This window comes from Odocoileus virginianus, chromosome 32, assembly GCF_023699985.2.
Source record: "Odocoileus virginianus isolate 20LAN1187 ecotype Illinois chromosome 32, Ovbor_1.2, whole genome shotgun sequence".
NCBI classification, from domain to species: domain Eukaryota; kingdom Metazoa; phylum Chordata; class Mammalia; order Artiodactyla; family Cervidae; genus Odocoileus; species Odocoileus virginianus.
In genome coordinates, this window is record NC_069705.1 from 19,255,015 (window position 1) to 19,274,191 (window position 19,177).

A 19,177-nucleotide genomic window follows, 5' to 3' on the forward strand; every position below is an offset into this window, starting at 1 on the left:
TTTGGGTGAACTCCGGGAGCTGGTGATGGACAGGGAGGCCTGGCGTGCTGCAGTTCATGGGGGTTGCAGAGAGTCAGATATGACTGAGACACTGAACTGAATTGAACTGAAGGCTACAGGTGTGATAAACAGAGATTCCCCCTGATAGATCTGGGCAGAGTCAATTGAAAACCTTCTGGAAAGGAGTCACCATTCTAGATGCCACTAAGAACATTTGTGAGTCATGGGAACAGGTCAAAGTATCAACATTCACAGGAGTTTGTAAGAAGTTGATTCCAATCCTCTTGGATGACTTTGAGAGGTTTAAGACTTCAGCAGAGGAAGTAACTGCAGATGTGGTGGAAATAATAAGAGAACTAGCATTAGGAGTGGAGTCAGAAGGTGTGAAATGCTGAAATTTCATGATAAAACCAATGGAGAAGAAGTTGCTTCTTATGGATGAGCAAAGAAAGTGGTTTCTTGAGATGGAATCTACTCCTGGTGAAGATGCTGTGAAGACTGTTGAAATGACAACAAAGGACTAAGAATATTACATAAAATTAGTTGATAAAGCAGTGTCAGGGTTTAAGAGAACTGACACCAGTTTTGAAAGGTGGATAAAATGCTGTCAAACAGCACTGCATTCTACAGAGAAATCATTTGTGAGTCAACTGATGTGGCAAACTTTCATTACTGTCTCTTACTAAGAAACTGTCACAGCCACCCCAACCTTCAACAGATACCAGTCTGGTCAGTCAGCAATCAACATCAAGGTAAGATCCTCTACCAACAGTGATTAAGACTCAATGAAGGCTCAGAAGATGACTAGTATTTTTTAGCAATACCATGTTTAAATTTTTTTAGACATAATGCTACTGCACACTTAGTAGACTACAGTGTAAATATACAAAAAAAGTTCACATGACTCACATTCTTGTGACAGTTACTTTATTGTAGTGGTCTGGAACCAAACCCGCACTTTCTCTGAGGTATTACCTGTACATATTCTTCTCAAGCACACAAGGACATCTCAGGATAGATCATACGTTAAGTCACAAAGTAAGTCTCAACAAATTTAAGATGACTAAAATCATACCAAGTATCTTTTCTGATCACAAAGGTATGAAACTAGAAATCAATAACAGGAGGAAAGCTGGTAAGTTCACAAAAGTGAACTCATATATAACAGGAAATTATACATACACTTCTGAGAAACTAATGGCTCAAAGAAGTCAAAAGGGAACTCAAAAAATACCTTGGGGGGGAAAAAATGGTACACACACACACATGCACACACAGAGGGATATTATTGAGCCATAAAAAAAAGAAGGAAATCCTACCATTTGTGACAATGTGGATGAACCTGGAAGTTTAAGTGAAATAAGCCAGACGGAGAAAACAAACACTATGGTATCACCTATATGGGGAATCTAGAAAAAGTAAAAAAGGCCAACTTCATAGAAACAGACAACAGAATGGTGCTTGCCAAGAGCTGAAGATGGCAGAAATGAGGTAACATAGGTCAAAGGATATACATTTTCAGTTATACAAAGAATAATTTCCAAGATATAATGTATAGTATTGTGACCATGCTTAATAATATGGTACTGAATACTTGAAAGTTGCTGAGAGAAGACCTCAAGCATTCTCATCATGAAAAAAAGAAAAAAAGCGAACTATATGAGGTGATGTACGTGCCAATTATCTTGATCTTGGTACCATTCCACAATGTGCATCAAATCACCATGTTTCTACTTAAATATATACATATTTGTCAATTATTCCTCAATAAAGTCTTAAAGAGAGAGTCAGGACAGTAAAGCATCACCAGATAAAACACTTAGTGAGCCAAAAGGATATTGAAAGCTTATATTGCTGAAGGTCTTAAAAAGAAATATATATATTAAAAAAAGAAATATAAAATGAGCTTGTTGATATTTGGCAAAAAGAAAAATAGGCAAAGAGATTAGCAGCTGGACTTGAAAACAAAAGAGGAAGGCAATTTAATATATTTCTTTGCTATCCTCCGATTTCTCCCTTGCAAATTTCAGCTCTTGTGAGCAACTCTGGAAGCTGGTGAGAGAGGACTCCAGCTATGCTGTGGCATATATTTGAATTCTACGGTGAGATGGCTACGTGGAGAAATTGCCTAGGGAGCATGACTGGACATCCCAGTGTCCACACCTTGCTGGTGATATGCTGTTTCTGAATATTAATGCTTGGCCCTGGCACAGTTCCTCTGTAAGCATTTGAAGGAAATGCTTTAAAATGTCCAGTAATACTTTATGGTATCTTGTATGGTGCTATTTGGGTTATCAAAAATCTTAGCATATATCCCTTTCGCCCCAAGAATTTACTGTTCAAGTCAAAGACACCTAGATGTCCCTGTTTTACTATAAACTGTATGTTTAAGGGCATCACATACACTGTGCCTTCTGTTATCCTCTAATTATTCTTTATTATGCTGATGCTGTAATGACTGCTCAGAGGCAGGAATTCATTCTTTTAAGTTAAAAACCTACAGCACTCTGAAAATGCCTACTTTCCTCCTATGTATCAGGATTGGAATACTTTTATAAAATTCATTTGATTATAAGGTATAAATCATCAAAATAAAGTAGCATCACAATTACTATTAGGAAGTGAATGAAAAGAAGCAATGCTAATGAAATTGTTCCAGGAAAATTACAGTGGGAAATCCAATTCTGAAAATAAGTATTTCTAGATAAGGAGAGTTTTACTTTCTAAACTACATAAACACATTTTTGTTTTCAGAATTAGTTAAGAATTACCTATTCAACATTTGGTGGTCACTCACTATGTAAAATCAGTTTTTAAAAATATAAACATAAGATATGGTAGAAAGTATTATTTGACTTTATTAACCTCACTCATAATGCTTAATACAAATGCAAAATTAAGTAGTGACCTTGAAAGTCTAAATCAAAGCATGGTCTCTTAGATTTAAGAAAGAGGGCAGATATGTCACAAGAGGGAGGGGAACCGAAAAACCAAATCCAAGACCTCAATGATTAATCTATATATTATAAACTTCAAGCTGTAGCCCTTATATTCCTTTAAGTGGTATTTTCTTTTGACTTTCCATTGACATCAGTAACTGAATTTTTAACCAGACCCTATAACCTATCATGAGCCTTCCAGTTATAAAAAGAAAAAAAAAAAAACCAAACAGGCAGATATGTGTACTAAGTACTTTATGAAATTTACCACTCACAGCTCATGTTCACAAATAAGCTTCAAAAATCAAAGGGACTCTGATATTCTTAAAACCCAAAGGCTAGTAGATAAAGGCCCACCTTTCTGATCTTTTCTGCATTTGAAGAAATCTGATCTAATGATGTTGATGTAGAAATACATCACATATTTTAACATCAGTAAGATACAACATTCAAGGGGAGAGCCAATAAACCTTGCATTTTAAACCCAAAGGAACACATCTTGGACACCTTAAATTATAAAATTCAATTCTAAGCAGGAACTGTTACTGTGTAACAAACACTGCTCATATCAAAAGTGCTGGTGACAAAGAATTCAATATGCCCTCCCACGGAATCTGTTCACATATGTATGCATATACCTATTACTGTAATAAGATTTTAAATGTTTAAGGTGCTTAAATTTTGCACTGCAGGACTAATTCAATAGGTATTCATCTGCTACCTCTTTGTAGCAGCTCCAGCTAGAGTGAATGATCCACAGGCAAAAGGGCAAAAATGCTGTTATTTTCTGGAATGCGGCATTTGTGGCGCTGGAGTGCCCTCTATCGGCAGTGAAGAGGACACACTCATTAGCTGCCCCGCATGCATCTTCTCGTTAACCCGGAGTTCACACCCATCCTGCAGCATTCGGACTGCTATTCGGGCAATGTTCTTAGAGTCATCAAGACCACTGTGAGGCCGCCCGTCGTAATCCATTCCGAGTTTTTCAAGCATTATTGTCAGCTTAGTTTGGCTTCGAGGAACCTGAAACATGAACAGCTCAGTGAATAACTCTTTAGTATTTTGTAAGTCTCAGTGAAGTAGAAAATAAGAGACTGAAAATTAACAGTAATAGGCAAAATAGTAAAAATTTAGGCAAAGGGCAAAAACTCCTAGATCAAATGAAGCAAACAGAATTCTTAGACTTTAAAAAAAAAAGATCTTAAAGAGATTTAGATAAAAATACAAACAGATGGGAGTCCATAAAACAAAAAGTTTGCAGTTCTGTAACTTAATAAATCATTTATGAAAAGAAATACATTGTTCTGAACATCTAAGTTGAAGCCCTACTGTTTTAACCCAAACTAATTGTTTTGCATGGTATTTTTCTGTAATGTATTATTTTAATTGACAAAATTTATACTTTTTATATATCAAATGACACTATTACCAGAGGGAAAAGGTAGCCCACAGAATGGAAGAAAATACTTGCAAATCACACATATGAAAAGGGATTAACATCTAGAATGTATAAAGAATTATTAAAATGCAGCAACAAAAAAAGTAAACAATCTGACTGAAAGCTGAGAACACTCTCCACAGTCATTAGAAATGTAAACACTGAATAATGATTATAAAGCTAATGTGACTGAGTTAGAAAGATGCAGGGAGAGGAAGGATAGGCAGGAATGGTCGCTGTTTAATAGAGCTAAATCTTCACTGTCCACTGCAGGAACTCAACAGATAACTCAGACTGAAAACTCAAGAAATAGCATAAATATATAATTTAGAAATAGGAGGTTAATATGAGAAGAAACAGCTTAAAAAACTGCCAAGTGTTTGGGAGAAATGGAACCAGTACCGGTAAGGGCCATGGGGGAAGACTGCTATTTAAGACCTGCAATATTATTTAGTATTTTAAATAATTCACACTATACACACATATTAACTTTGCTAAAATTAAAAATCAGTATGAACTGTTTGTTCCAGAAGCAAGCCATATATTTCAGTTTCAAATCTCTGTTACTAAAGATCATCAGTGGACATGAACTTGCACAGACTTTGGGAGATAATGAAGGAAAGGGAAGCCCAGCGTGCTGCAGTCCATGGGGTCGCAAAGTCAGACACGACTTAGCAACTGAACAACAACAAATATATACATTTACCCTGTTTGAGTAACAGGTTGAGTGAGGAAGACAGCTTATTTTTCTAAACTCACATGAACATAACTATTTAGAGTCTGCATAATAATTATATGATCTTCTGTGAAAAGTCCCTAGTAAATTACAACTTCATGTACATGCAAAATATAATAAATCTATCATCAAGAGCAGTATAATCAATATAGTAATCGTACCTTGTAAAAGTTTCCATATGACTTTCGAATATTGATCCACTTTTTGGCAAAAGGTGGATATTTGAGCCTGCTTAGCTGGCACTGAAGGTTCAAGAACTTACTCATATCCCATGAACTTAAGTCGAAAGAGGAAAGAAAACTGAATTAAATACATGCTATACCATTCTTTAAAATGAGGATCTTAAGTCATTCAATTATTTGTTTTTATTTATACATCATCCTTCTTATATTTACACATAACATCAAGCTCAGAAATCTAACTTCTCTTTCTCCACAATAACTCAAAAATAAACTTCCCCTCTATCCTCTTGAGTATTTTTTCACAACTCTAAAGGAACTGCCCAGCTTACTTTTAATGCCAGGTTTATCACATACCCTCAGAGGGTATGCTTTGAGATAAAACGAAAACTACAAACAAATGAACAAAATACCTGAGAGAAACACAGAGAATATCAAGTAGTTAGAACACAATCTGTTCTGCCATAGTACATGCTTCTACAACACAAATCAAGAATCCTGACTGTATCATGTGGAAACTGTACTGCTTCATATATAGTTTTTCCTCAGCCAAGGGAGTCAGAATTGAAGCAGTTGAAATTATACTCTTCAGTAAGAAAGAAAAAAGAAAAATTCTCAACTCAGCTGCTGTAATGGCAAGTGGAGTACTTTTAAGAAAATTAAAAACAAATGCCTGCCCCCACGATCCTCTGGCTTCTGTGGACTTGTAACATCCTCTGAGGTGACTTCCACAGACCGCGGGCTGCTTGCCTGGACTGTCCAAATTATCTCTGGAGGTAATCACTGTTTTTGTTAGTCCTCTGGTTACAAAACTGCACAGATTTTGAACAATTTGTCCCAGAATGCAAAGTTTTTACAGAACTGCACACACTGTATTATGACAGAGACACCTGTGTAATTAAGCAGGGACACTACTCATTTATGCTGAAAATCAGTGATAAGATTTCTAAAGAGGCTCATCAATGTATTCATAAATTTCCATTTTTAATCCCTGTTTTAATCACTCTCATCTCCATACTTGACTTTTCATGTAACTAATGCTTATGAAGCATAATTTCAAGCTCAGCACTATATAGTAAGCAATATGGAAGATTCTCAAGTTGCAAAACCTCTTGCTCTGAAAGGACTGTTAATTTCCTTGCAAACATAAATCTTACACACATAAAAGTTTAGATATCAGAATATTTAGTTAGATGCCAACATGAATGGTACCTATTGCAGAGGCTGTAAGACTTCAACAGAAACAACATGAGTTATAATGTATGGAGTAAAACACGAGCTGGGCTTTGAGTAATAAAGAAGTAAGTAGCGAAGGAAGGGAACCTTCCAGCAGAGAGGAAAGTTGCATGCATACACAGAGGAAGGATAAACCCCTATGATTCATGTGTCAGCCTGACTGGAGTGAAAAAGAGAAACAGCAGGAGGATTAGGCTACATAGGTAGGGTGGGATTAGATGAGAGCCTTAAAAGCCAGACTGAAGAGTTTGGACTTTTTTGAGCAAGAAATGTCATGATAAAAACAATAAAATCATTTAGATTTTACATATTAATATTTAATCTTCTTCTAGTCCTGGATCAGACTGTTATTTCTTTCGCTCCTCTGTTTGACCCCTAGGACTTAAAAATTTAACTAAGGATAAGGATATGAAAGGAAAACTACTGTCTACTGTGGGGGCTCCTTCAGGAAATAATATTTTCTGTGGTTATTCTAAAAGTTATATGAATAAGGGTATCTTAAATCTTAAAAAGTAGATTAAGATAAATTTCCTAAATACTTACCCATCTGTTAATATGGAATATTTATACTTTGTCCCTAATTCCTTCAATTTCATCCAGTCAATGACTTTTTTCAGTACCTGAGGGAAGGTATCAGCTCTGTCTACTTGCTCCTGAAGATATGAAAGTAAAATACATAAAAATCACGGTAGTTACATACAGTCCTACAAAATACTCAAGACACAAACACTGGAGGGACATGAAAGAGCAGGACAAAGTTTTATCTATGATGTTTTGAACTCTATGGTTTCTTAGGCTAAGATTCATCCAAAATTCCAATTTTAAGACAATTAAGAATTGTTTATAGCCAAATATTAGGAACTGCTTTCAACTGAAGTATATAACTGTCCCCAAATGAAGATGTAAGATCATCCGCAGGCATTCTTTTTCAGGCCTCAACCTAGTGGCTTCTTGATTCTCCAGAGGGGAGAAAAGGGCCATCTCTTCTCAGCTGAAAGCCCCGGCCCTCTACAGGGTCTCAGCATCTCAAAGCTCACGTCTTTCCAAAACATACTACATACATCTTCCGAAGATGTAAATCATCCATCACATCACTTTCATACTGAAAATCCTCCAAACACTCACCAAGGCTTTCCAGACAAAAAAGACATATAAGACCCTTCACGATATAGCTCATCTCTATTACTTCAGCTTTATCTGTGACCATTTTCTCCTCAGCCCCTAAGACACCTGAACCATCCTGAACCACTTAAAAGTTCTGCCCTTCACACCTGAAATGCCCAGTCATTCTTTTACATCTGTTTACCCATCGTGACTCTGCCCAAGCTCACCAACTTGAGTTTTGCCCAGGATAGTCCTCCGTTCCCTTTGTCAGAGAAGGGTCTTTCTACAGATGCCCATGACACCCTGAGGAAACACTATCAGTCTTCCTAACTATACTGTGACCACTGTTTTTTTGTGTCAGTCCCCCCAATCTACAATTGCTAAGAGAGCTGAGGAGAGAGACTATCCTGACTGCTGTATCCTGTATCCCTTGTAGCTCGGCAGATATTAAGCACACCCTCAAATATTTGCTGAACGAATGAATAAAGCAACTAAGTAAATGGACAAAGGGCCTGCCACATTAGAATACAACCAAAAGTCAGAGACCTAAAAAAAATTAGGCTATATATAAAATCAGGTTGTAAACAGATATATTTTAAAACTTCATCCCCAAGTGCAGCATGGTAACTTAACTTTTTCTGCACTAATGCTCCAAACAAATGAAATGCTTAGATTCATCATTACAACACTTTAAAAGGCTGAAAAAAATCTTATCAGGTGTAAAATGTGCTTTCCTGTTTTCTAAATATTACAAAGCAAAAGATCTTTACCAAGCAAGGAAAGTGTCACATTTAATTGTTTACAACAATAATTTTATGAAATAAATCCCTAATTTCAAAACTTCCTTCAAACTCTACAAAAAGGAACACAGAATGATAACCTGAGTAATTCCAGTTAGATTGATGCAGAAGTCAGAAAGTTGGGTGTTAATCTCTGGTCTCACATACTGCTGAAATGTATCTTCCTGCAAGGGAAGGACAGCAGATTGAAGTATTTCTATGACTTAAGATACATGACATAATACATGACAACATCAGCCACACCGGGTTGTAACCTTACAGGTGGTTAAGGCAGAGACTACAGTTTTAACAATTTAAGGCTAATGCCCTATTCCCAAATTACTCTAATTTTTTAGTTAATAAATTATGTTTCACACTTTACAAACGTTTAAGATAGAATAAGTATCTAAAATCTTCAAACCAAAGTTTAACCAGAGGAGCAAAACACTGATGACTTTGCTTATAATATTTTGGAAATGTAAAGCCTATTAACACAATCTCTAGTTGAAGATATTAAGAGCTTTTCAAATAACAGAAAGTATGCTGAAGAAATGCCAGTTTTCAGTTACAATAAATTAGTTCAGATTCCTGCTCTCATTCACTAATTAGATCTTATTTTTATATTAAGATTTCACTAAACTGAATTCTGAGTAATCAAAATTTAACTATATGACATGCAGCAGTTTAAAGCGTAGTAATAAGACAAGTGCTTGGACCTGGTGCACTGGGAAGAGCCAAAGGGATCGGGTCGAGAGGGAGGTGGGAGGGGGGATCGGGATGGGGAATACATGTAAATCCATGGCTGATTCATGTCAATGTATGACAAAAACCACTACAATATTGTAAAGTAATTAGCCTCCAAATAATAAAAATTAAAAAAAAATAAAAAATAAATAAATAAAGCATAGTAATAGCACTAATTATTTTAGCAATGTTTAACCTCTTGAAGAAGCTTTCAGGTTTGCATTCTTATTCTGTGCTCACAACAACTCTGTGAACTCAGTAAGGACAGAACTGTTATCATCAAGCTCAGATCTAAGTGCTTCTTCCTTTAGCCCAATGCAGCTTCCCTAAACCAGATCACACTAAGTCACTTGTTCAAATCAAGGACAATTTCAAAGTCTTTTAAAGATTTATTGGCAGCAACTATTAATACTAGGTAGCTATGAAGGAAAAGACAAAGAATATTCTTTATAATAGAAGATTAAAAAATTAAGAAAAAACAGTGTTTACAAAATTCTTTTTACACACTAGTGTATTAAGCAGATGAATTATCAATAGTTAACAATAATTGTAAAAGAGTGAAAGACCAGCAAAGAACATCTGAACTTCTAAAGTTAAGAGACGTCCTTTACTTATCAGACATATTTCAAAAGAAAAAATTCTACTTCTTGGATTTCTTAGATAAATGAAGTCTATCCTTTTAAGTGTGACTTTACTTCATTTTACTTCATCCTTTTAAGTATCAGGATTTTATCTCATAATTTTAAATGAAAATTTAAAAAAAAAAAAAAAGATCCAATCTCTCTTACCATCACAAGCTGGTATTATTTAACATTTGTAAGAGAATGATGCCAGAGAACTAACTATGCATTCACTGACCAAATAGTGTATAATTACTTAAATAAAGTACATAGTAAGTTAAAAGGTGATGAAGGTTCTTAAAAAATAATAGTAGATAAGAGGGATCAGAAACACTGGTGGCTGGGGGTGTTCAGAGTGAATAGAGAGCCAGTGAGACTTTATTTAGGAGGCAGGAGTTAAGGAAGGCCTGGAAGGAAGGGAGGGAGGAAGGATGAGGGGGGGAGGAAGGAAATTAGCAGCAAGATCTCTGGAGGAAAGGAATTTGAGCTAAAGCTCTGGGAGGTGAGGGGGTGGAGCATGCCTGGCGTTTCTGAGAAGCAGCAAGCAGGTCAACATGCTGCAATCAGAGGTAACTAGAGGCCAGATTGTAAAAGGAATATAACTTTTAATCTGAGTTAAACAGGGGTCCATAAAAGAGCTGTGAACAGAGGAATGAAATCATAAGTCTTCTATTTTATAAGGAGCACTCTGGTCACTAAAGGGGCTTCCCTCATAACTCAGCTGGTAAAGAAACCGCCTGCAATACAGGAGACCTGGGTTTGATCCCTGGGTTGGGAAGACCCCCTGGAGAAGGGAAAGGCTACCCACTCCAGTATTCTGGCCTGGAGAATTCCAAGGGGATAGTCCAGGGGTTGTATAGTCCACGGGGTTGCGAAGAGTCAGACACGACTGAGCAACTTTCAGTTTCACAGGTCACTAAATTGAGAACTGGCTATAGGGAACAAGGACACAAGGGAAGCCCAAGAATACTGGAGTGGGTAGCCTATCTCTTCTGCAGCAGATCTTCCTGACCCAGGAATTGAACTGGGGCCTCCTGCATTGCAGGCAGATTCTTTACCAACTGAGCTATCAAGGAAAGTCCTTAGAAACAGAGACTGGTTAAATGGTGAACAAATGCCGTAAACCCAGACAAGAAATCAATGGGGCTCAAACTACAGGCATAGCAGTGCAGTTAAGTGGCTGGTTCTGGATGCACTCTGAAGGCAGAACCAACAAGAGTCCTGATAGCCTAGATGTGTGATGCAAAAGAATAGGAGTCAAGGATGACTCCAAGGTTTCAGGACTGAGCAAGCAGAAGGACAGAGTTGCCAGCCCTCAAGCCAGGAAGGTTGAAGATAAAACAATTGACAGTAAATTCAGTCTGGGACACGTTAGGATGTTTAGATGTCAAAGTAGAGATGTTAAGTAACAGCCTGGATTTTGGATCAAGGATGAGGCTGGAGATATGTATTCAGAAGATATCCGTTTCTATGGAATTTCTAAAAGCTATGGAACTAGATGACAGGCGAGTTCATTAAGGGAGAAAGTGTATACAGAGAAGAAGAGCTGGGATTGAACCTATGGCGTCCAATACTAGGAAGCGGGAGAAGAGGAAACAGCAAAGGAAACTGTGAAAGGGAGCCCAGTGAGGCTGGCAAAAATGTAGGCCAATGAGGGGTATTGGCAGTTCTCTGAGGAAAGTGTTTCAAGGAGAGAGCGGTCAGTTCCAGCAGGACTTAAGCAAAGGTCAAAAATGACACTGAGGAGTGATTTTAGTGGAGTGATGGGACGGAATACATAACTTATATCTGCAAGTGGTGGGGACTTAAGAGAATGGGAGGAAAGAGAGACAGAAATGTATATAACTTTTATAAAGAAATCTGCCGTGGAGGAACAAAGACACAGGGTAGTTGTCAGGGAAGTGGGATCAAGCGAAGGTTTTTTATGGTGTGAAAATAACCAGTTTGTATGTGATGGGATTGCAGCCATGAAATTAAAACACACTTGCTGCTTGAAGAAAAGCTATGACAAACCTAGACAGCATGTTAAAAAGCAGAGACATCACTTTGCCAACAAAGGCCCTTACAGTCAAAGCTATGGTTTTTCCAGTAGTCATGTACGGATGTGAGAGTTGGACCATAAAGAAGGCAGAGCACCGAACAATCTATGCTTTTGAACTGTGGCGCTAGACAAGACTCCTGAGAGTCCCCTGGACTGCAAGGAGATCAAACCAGTCAATTCTAAAGGAAATCAATCCTGAATATTCATTGGAAGAACTGATGCTGGAGCTGAAGCTCCAATACTTTGGCCAACTGATGCAAAGAACAAACTCACTGGAAAAGACCCTGATGCTGGGAAAGACTGAAGGCGGGAGGAGAAGCGCGTGAAAGAGGATGAGATGGTTGGATGGCATCACCAATTCAACAGACATGAGTTTGAGCAAACTCCGGGAGATAGTGAAGGACAGGGAGCATGGTGTGCTGCAGTCCACGGGGTCTCAGAGTTGGACACGACTGAGCGACTGAACAATAACAACAATGTGATGTAATAACACAGTAGAAAGCAATGAATCATTCATGTCTAAATGTGGGAGGAGAGTGGCAAGAGCCTCACCCATCACTGAGAAAGTAAGACCTAGTGAATTATGCAAGATGATTTTTTCATAGCTGTCATTTTTTCTTTTAATTATACCAGAATACTGGAGTAGGTAGCTGTTCCCTTCTCCAGGGATCTTCCCAACTTAGGGATTGAACCCAGGTCTCCCGCACTGCAGGCAGATTCTTTACCAGCTAAACCACTAGGGAAGCCCAAGAATACTGGAGTGGGTAGCCTCTCCCTTCTCCAGCGGATCTTCCCAACCCAGGAATCAAACCAGGGTTTCCTGCATTGCAGGTGGATTCTTTACCAGCTGAGCTACCAGGGAAGTCTTCTTTTAACTTACTGACCTTTAATCTGACTTGGACAAGGAATTATTTAAATGGGCTGATTAAGAGGCTTCAAACGGCACAAAGGGAAAATGCTGTGTATTTTAATGCACAAAGCCTTTTTATATTTATTCCCAGTGTGTGGCAACTGGGGATACCATCAAAGTGGTACCTCTGCATAGATGAGCTGTTTCAATCCTTGGTCAGATTTTACAAGGCGAATGGCATTTATCTGGAGGGATCCTGTTGAGCTTCTGAGCTAACAGTGCATGTATGTTACATGGCTTAAAAGCCAAGGTTACAAGAGTTGTTCGCCCATAAACTTTTCATCAGAAAGTGAACTGGTTTTAGGTTGAAAGGTAACTTCTGTACCTTAGCATTTTTATAGATTAAAGTATACAGTAGTCTACTGCAGTGGTTCTTAACCTTGACTGCATACCAACTGAGCTTTCAAGAAAACAAAAAAGCTGATGCTAGGGGCCCCACCACAGAACAACTAATATTTGGGACAAGGGCCAGGCATCAGGGAGCTTTGTGTTTTTTTAAGCTACTGGAAAAGGAGAGCAGCAGACTCTGAAATTATTATAGCCCATCTATTAAGAATGAATCAAGAGCAAACACCCCCCTTTAGAATTCTAACTAAAACAGCAAATGGAATCCTCCACCTTACTAGTCAACCCCAGAACAGCTGCTGCTAAAACAAAAATTAAAATATAAATTCACTTACTATTTCTAAGGTATGAGTATTCAGCAAAACAACAGGGAATTCAATTATTTCATGTATGAACTCAGGTGGGTTTCCCTCTTCACAAGTGGCTTCAAAGTCAATAATACAAATGTAATCGTAGTAACTGTCAGCACAATTGCTCTCTTTCAACATCAGCTTCTGCTTCTTGTAATAGTTTTTCAGTCTCTTCTTTAATACATCCTTTACACCTCTATTGAAAATAAGAATAAAATGAACTCTGAGGTGACTTTTATAGTCAAGAACGTGAACTCCTACCTGCTGGCACTGGATTGAACACTGATAGTCACAGCCTAATTTAGCAAATGTTAGCCAAATGAAGGTAAAGAAAGCAGGAATCAGAGCTAAGTCAGCAAGCAACTAATTAAAACAGAGCACCTAATACAGCATCAGTATTTTCCTTCACATGTAATTTTTCATTTTTGTTGTACAGTATATAAACTATATATTGGTCTTTCACACCAGCAGCTTTGCTGGCATACACCACCTACCTAGCCCTGTTGCCTTATACAATAAGATGACATACAGGATACAAAAACTGAAATTAAGACTGAATTATTCTACCGACCAAACACAAACTTCAGAGAATAAAAATCCAGGCAAGTTAAACAACTTATGCTCTTTCCTAGCTTTGGCTTTTGTAAGTTAGATAACTTAAAAAAAAAAATCCATGTAAATTTAAAAGTATTATGAGCCTAGTATATAAAGTTGAATGCCCCTCAGCTATTTAACTAGGAAAACTAATTTAGGAGACATCCTAAAATAAACCATGTCCAGAAGAACACTGCCATAGCCAGTAGATTCTTAACTGGAAATAGATTTCTAATTTACCATGGGTAAAATATGATTTAGAAGATTCAGTTTTACAGATTTTTTTTTTTATTTTTTGGCCATGCTCCATGGCATGCAGGATCAAAGTTCCCTAACCAGAAATTGAACCTGCAGTGGAAGCTTGGAGTCTTAACCACTGAACTGCCAGGGAAGTCCCTACAGTTATTTTTAAAATATGTGTTCCACAAACAGAAGGTGGGACAAGGTTGTTCTAAACAGATAACTACGGTGGGTAAAGGCAGTCACACTGGTTCGTCAAATAGTATGTGTTTCTTCAAAAAATCTAAAGTCCTTCATTGTTACTTGATTGAGTCCTAGAGGGGCTTGCAAATACAAAATGGTAGTAAAAATAAGAGGATCTAAAAACTGTAACTAATGGGAAGTGACAAGGAAGGCATTTTGGTCACATCATCAATTAGTGACTGTTAGAAAAAATGTTTCTACTCTTTTGTTTTCCTTTTGAAATTACCACTGAAAAGGAATCTTATCCACGAAAAATCCTGATAACTAATCAGCTGATAATTAATCATTACAGATGATTTTTGTCAGTGTTTTCCAGCTTTTCTAGGATGAACGTGTACTACTTTTGCTATCTGAAAGTTATTTTTAGTTACCTGGTTTCAAGCTTGAATTCTGAAAGTTTGGCTCTGAGCTCTTCCTTACTCATTCGGTTAATGCAACCATTCGTAATCGCAATCTCTTTGTAAACTGGGTCACTGAAATCACTTGCACTGGAGGTAATCAACTTAGATGCTTTTGTTTCTTGGCCATCGAGTCTACACCGTTGCTTTTTCTACAAAAAAATAAAGTGTGGGTATATATAGAGTTTACAGTTAGTATAAGCATCTTAAAGATTAAGGCCTCTTTGTGCTGTATGTTCAATAAAAGCACAGAGCAAGAAGAAAGATGTGTTTCCAGAACAATTTACCCTGCTCTCTTCTGAGTCATGAGGTTATCTTACAAGAAAAGAAGCTAGATAAAAAGAGCCCTGGGGTTGGGAGTCAGAACAACCTCAGGACAGAGCCCCCAGCTGATTATTTACTAGCTGCATAACCTTGGGTAATTACTTATTAGCCTCTGATCTTCAGTTTCATTATCTATAAAATAAAATATAATAATAACTGATAAATAGTATGTGGGAGACGTCATTATAAGGATTAAATGAAATCAAGTATATCAGGTTCCCAATGCCACACCCACCATGTGCTTAGTTGCTCAGTGGTATCTGACACTTAGCAACCCCATGAACTGTAGCCTACCACGCTCCTCTGTCCAAGGAATGTTCCAGGCAAGAATACTGGAGTGGATTACCATTCCCTTCTCCAGGGGATCTCCTTGACCCAGGGATTGAACCCACAACTCCTGCACTGGCAGGCAGATTCTTTACCACTGGCATCACTGTAATGGAAAAACCCATACCTACCATGGCTATCAATAAATATTACCATCACAGACTGAAGATCAGACCTTTTCACAAACAATATTCTAAAATTTACAAATGAACCAATTTTTAAATAACCTTTCACAACACTTAACACGTATAAATGAGTGTCTTCCTGAGAATTTTTAGCCTGACTTCATTTCACAAAGTTAACAGAAACTGGCCAATATAAAAATAAAATGGCGAGAAATCTAATCAAAAACATGTTATTACCCAAAGCAAAGATCAAAACACATTGTTTCAAAACACACAATTTCCAACAGTTACATACATATATATAGGTTATTCAGGAGAACTATAGTTACTACATTATAAACTGTTCTTCCATTCTTAAATTAAAATTCAAGTTGAGAAAGACAATTCGACTCTAATTATGCCACAGGTAACCCCTAAATTACTAAAATGTTAAGCTCCAAAGATTCATTTACAAGTTATTTTCCACATGCAATGTCACAAATATTAGGTATGTTCCAGAATTTTCAAAAATACTTTGGGGTTTACTAGCAATCTATACAAAACTTGTTAGTTATAATTTACTATACTGCCCCCATGTGAACTTTAATTACACATTGAGGAGGGATAACCATGGAAAGGCCACAGTCTCTGAGTCAGGACCAATCCTGATGACTCAGGGACTATTTCTCACTCTTAACTCTCCATTTAATGTAACACACGTTCGGCAGACACTGTACTAGAAATACTCACTCCCATCTCCTCTGAGGAAGAGGTCAGGAATTCCAAAGTATGAACTGTCCGTAAAATGAAGAATAATTATATTGAAGTTACTTGATAACAAATGTTTTAGAAACCTTATTTCACAGATCTTTGACTAAAGGGAAAGAAAATAATTTGCTTTAAATAATAAATTTACAACGCTTGGCTACTTTATCATTAGAATATAATCAGGATTCCTAATTCACCCTTTGTTGTTATACTTACAGTGAATTTTAAACTCCATCTTCAATCAGGTTAAAATTTAGGTTCTACACTGAACAACAGTTTGCCTACCAAAACAGATGTCTCAGTCAATTTAAGCGAGTTTTCTCTTTGGCTTAGTCCTCTCTCCTACTCACATGCTTTATTTTCATCTAGAACTGTAGTTACAAAAATTACCCACAAGTAAAAGGCCTCTTCTAAATATGTTATAAATCATGATTTCAATAAAGAAAGTTGTCTCATCCCCTGGGTCCAACTCTAGTCCTCCTCCTTCAGTGAAGCTCAGGACACGGTCAAGGTGCAGTTCTCACAAATTTCAGTCTACACAAACTTCCAAAGAAAGCTATTCAAGACAATCCACTAAGAAGCAGAAAGAAAATATTTAAAACCCTGTATGTATTATTAATCTGCAAAAACACAAGGTTAGTTTACCAAGTAATACACAGATTGACAATGGTACCCTCCCCAATGTCTGAGTCCATCTGTCCAATGACATAAAGTATCAGCCATACAATGAGCAAAGTAAGGAGACTCCACAGTATAGGAAGGAATATTCAACTTCATGATACTGTGACATTCTGCAATTTTCACATGTCCCAGTAAATGATTACATAGGTTATATTATCTCAAATGAGAGAATCTTTACAATATGGAAGCGACCATGATCAAAAGAAACCTTTTCTGTGGCAAGAACATTTAGGAAATAGATGTTTTAGAAACATTTCCATTATTTTATTGCCCCCAAAACCCCTGCACATTACCTATTTTTTTTAAAAAGCCTCTGAATCTACACATTAAAGAAATCAGAAGCAGAATTGAACTTGATTAAAATCTTTCCCAAAGAAGAGTTCTGATGAAATTTGAACCTACTTCGTTAAAAACATAAAAATGTAATACCTATTCATCTGTGAAAACACTTTTGTTGATATAAAGGATAATGAAAATTTACTTAGCTGAAATCCAAACTTGCTTACTTAAGCCTGAAAAAAAAAAAGGACTGTATCATCATTTATTAAAAGCATCCAACAACAGGATTTTAACAAATATGACGGTCACTAAAACCAACCAGGAACACAGATTCAGGCCTTGAGTCACTACAGCTCAGTTTTGTTTTGTTTTTAGCTCAAAGTTTTAAGACATTTAAATAAAGTGTATTCAATCACGCTACTCTCATTAAACATAAACTTTTAAAAATTATTTTTGTACAACTCACATGACAGTGTTATTGACAGTATCTTAAACTGAAGAAGGATGGCAGAGTAGAAATGGTTCTTTAGAGAGAAGAGATATGGAGGCCTCTCTGAAAGTAGCATCATAAGGTGAACCAGATTAACTATTCAAAGACTCAGGGCAAAGAAAGCACACAAAAGACCTTTAACAAGAAAAACCACCCACCATAACACCAAGGATGGTGGCCACTGAGAGCAAGTGGGAAGAGCTACAGCTAAGAATGGAGGAAGGAGCCAAGTCCTGGGGCCGGCAAACTGAAGATTTAGGAGGGGAGAAACCCAGTCAGATTCATGTTACTAAAGATTATTCCAGCTGCTATGTGGAGAATTGGCTGTAGGTGGAAAGAGCAAAAGTTAGGACGCCTCCTCCAACTACCCACACTATGAGGCACTCAGTATTTGTATATTATTAATAGAAAATGACCAGTTTTGGTATTATTTACAGTCTGCAGCTAGTCAACAATAATTATACCTATCAAAAAAGATGATTAAAGACGTTTTAAGACCGTCTTTACAACTTCGTCACTGTAGGATCTACCACTGAGCTGTCAAAATCATTACCACCACCACTCATACATTATGTTTATACGAAGCAGGAGTAAAATGGTCCAAAAACCATAGACGAAGTCCCAGCCAACAGGCAGAGTTACCTTTTGCGAAGGCTGGGAGATGGCCTTAAAGGTCTTAAGGGGTGATATACTTGGAGCTGGGGTGAGATTTCTAAAAACATAAACTACCTATTACAGACTAGGGCTACCCGAATGACGATAGCAACCGTGTAACCGATTGTTAACTCCGAAAGTTTAGAGCAGAATTCCCACTCAGAACGTCTAAAACCTCAGTTCGCACACTCAGTTCGTCTGGGCTGTTGACTTACTTCCAGACGGTACCTGGAACTGGAAAGGGCTCAATGACAACTACCCCCACAAAACGGCTCCCGCAGTTGAGGCCAGGAAAGGCGGCCAGGGCTAGGGTCCCAGGGCGCACGAGCTGCGGTTCCCGCGGGAAACCCTCTTATTTCAGGGGCGCGCGGCCAGATTCTCACCTCGGGATTCGGACGCTGGGCTTCGTCCCCGCACTCCGACCCGAGAGACGCGCGACGCGCGGGAGCCACGGCCTCGCCGCCAGGTTGGAGGTTCTGCTCATCCTCCATGTCGCGTGTCACGTCAGAAGGGAGCTGCTGGAGCCCGCCACTCGCTCACTCTCACCTGGCCAAGCCCGAAAGCCTAGCCTTTCTCCGTTGAAAAATTACCGGGCTCGCGTTCCCGCGGCGGCAGCCACACAAACTCGAGCGGGTACCTCCCACTTCCGGGAAC

General features: G+C 37.9%; 1 protein-coding gene across 4 annotated transcripts; it reads right to left on the reverse strand.

Annotated features, from left to right (window-relative positions):
* Positions 1-910: 910 nt before the first annotated feature.
* Positions 911-19,156, reverse strand: ERI1 (exoribonuclease 1). Of its 4 annotated transcripts, none has more exons than XM_070459946.1 (7): positions 18,907-19,156; positions 14,870-15,048; positions 13,407-13,617; positions 8,513-8,596; positions 7,072-7,181; positions 5,275-5,389; positions 911-3,962 (listed from the first exon to the last, which is right to left on the reverse strand). In XM_070459946.1, the coding sequence occupies exons 1-7, from the start codon at positions 19,012-19,014 to the stop codon at positions 3,720-3,722; spliced, it is 1,050 nt and encodes a 349-aa protein (XP_070316047.1). In that variant the 5' UTR covers positions 19,015-19,156; the 3' UTR covers positions 911-3,719. The 4 variants fall into 4 exon arrangements, with proteins under 4 accessions (XP_070316047.1, XP_070316049.1, XP_070316050.1 ...); XM_070459948.1 differs by lacking the exon at positions 18,907-19,156 and adding an exon at positions 18,739-18,874; XM_070459949.1 differs by lacking the exon at positions 18,907-19,156 and adding an exon at positions 18,512-18,674.
* Between the last annotated feature and the right edge of the window lie 21 nt (positions 19,157-19,177).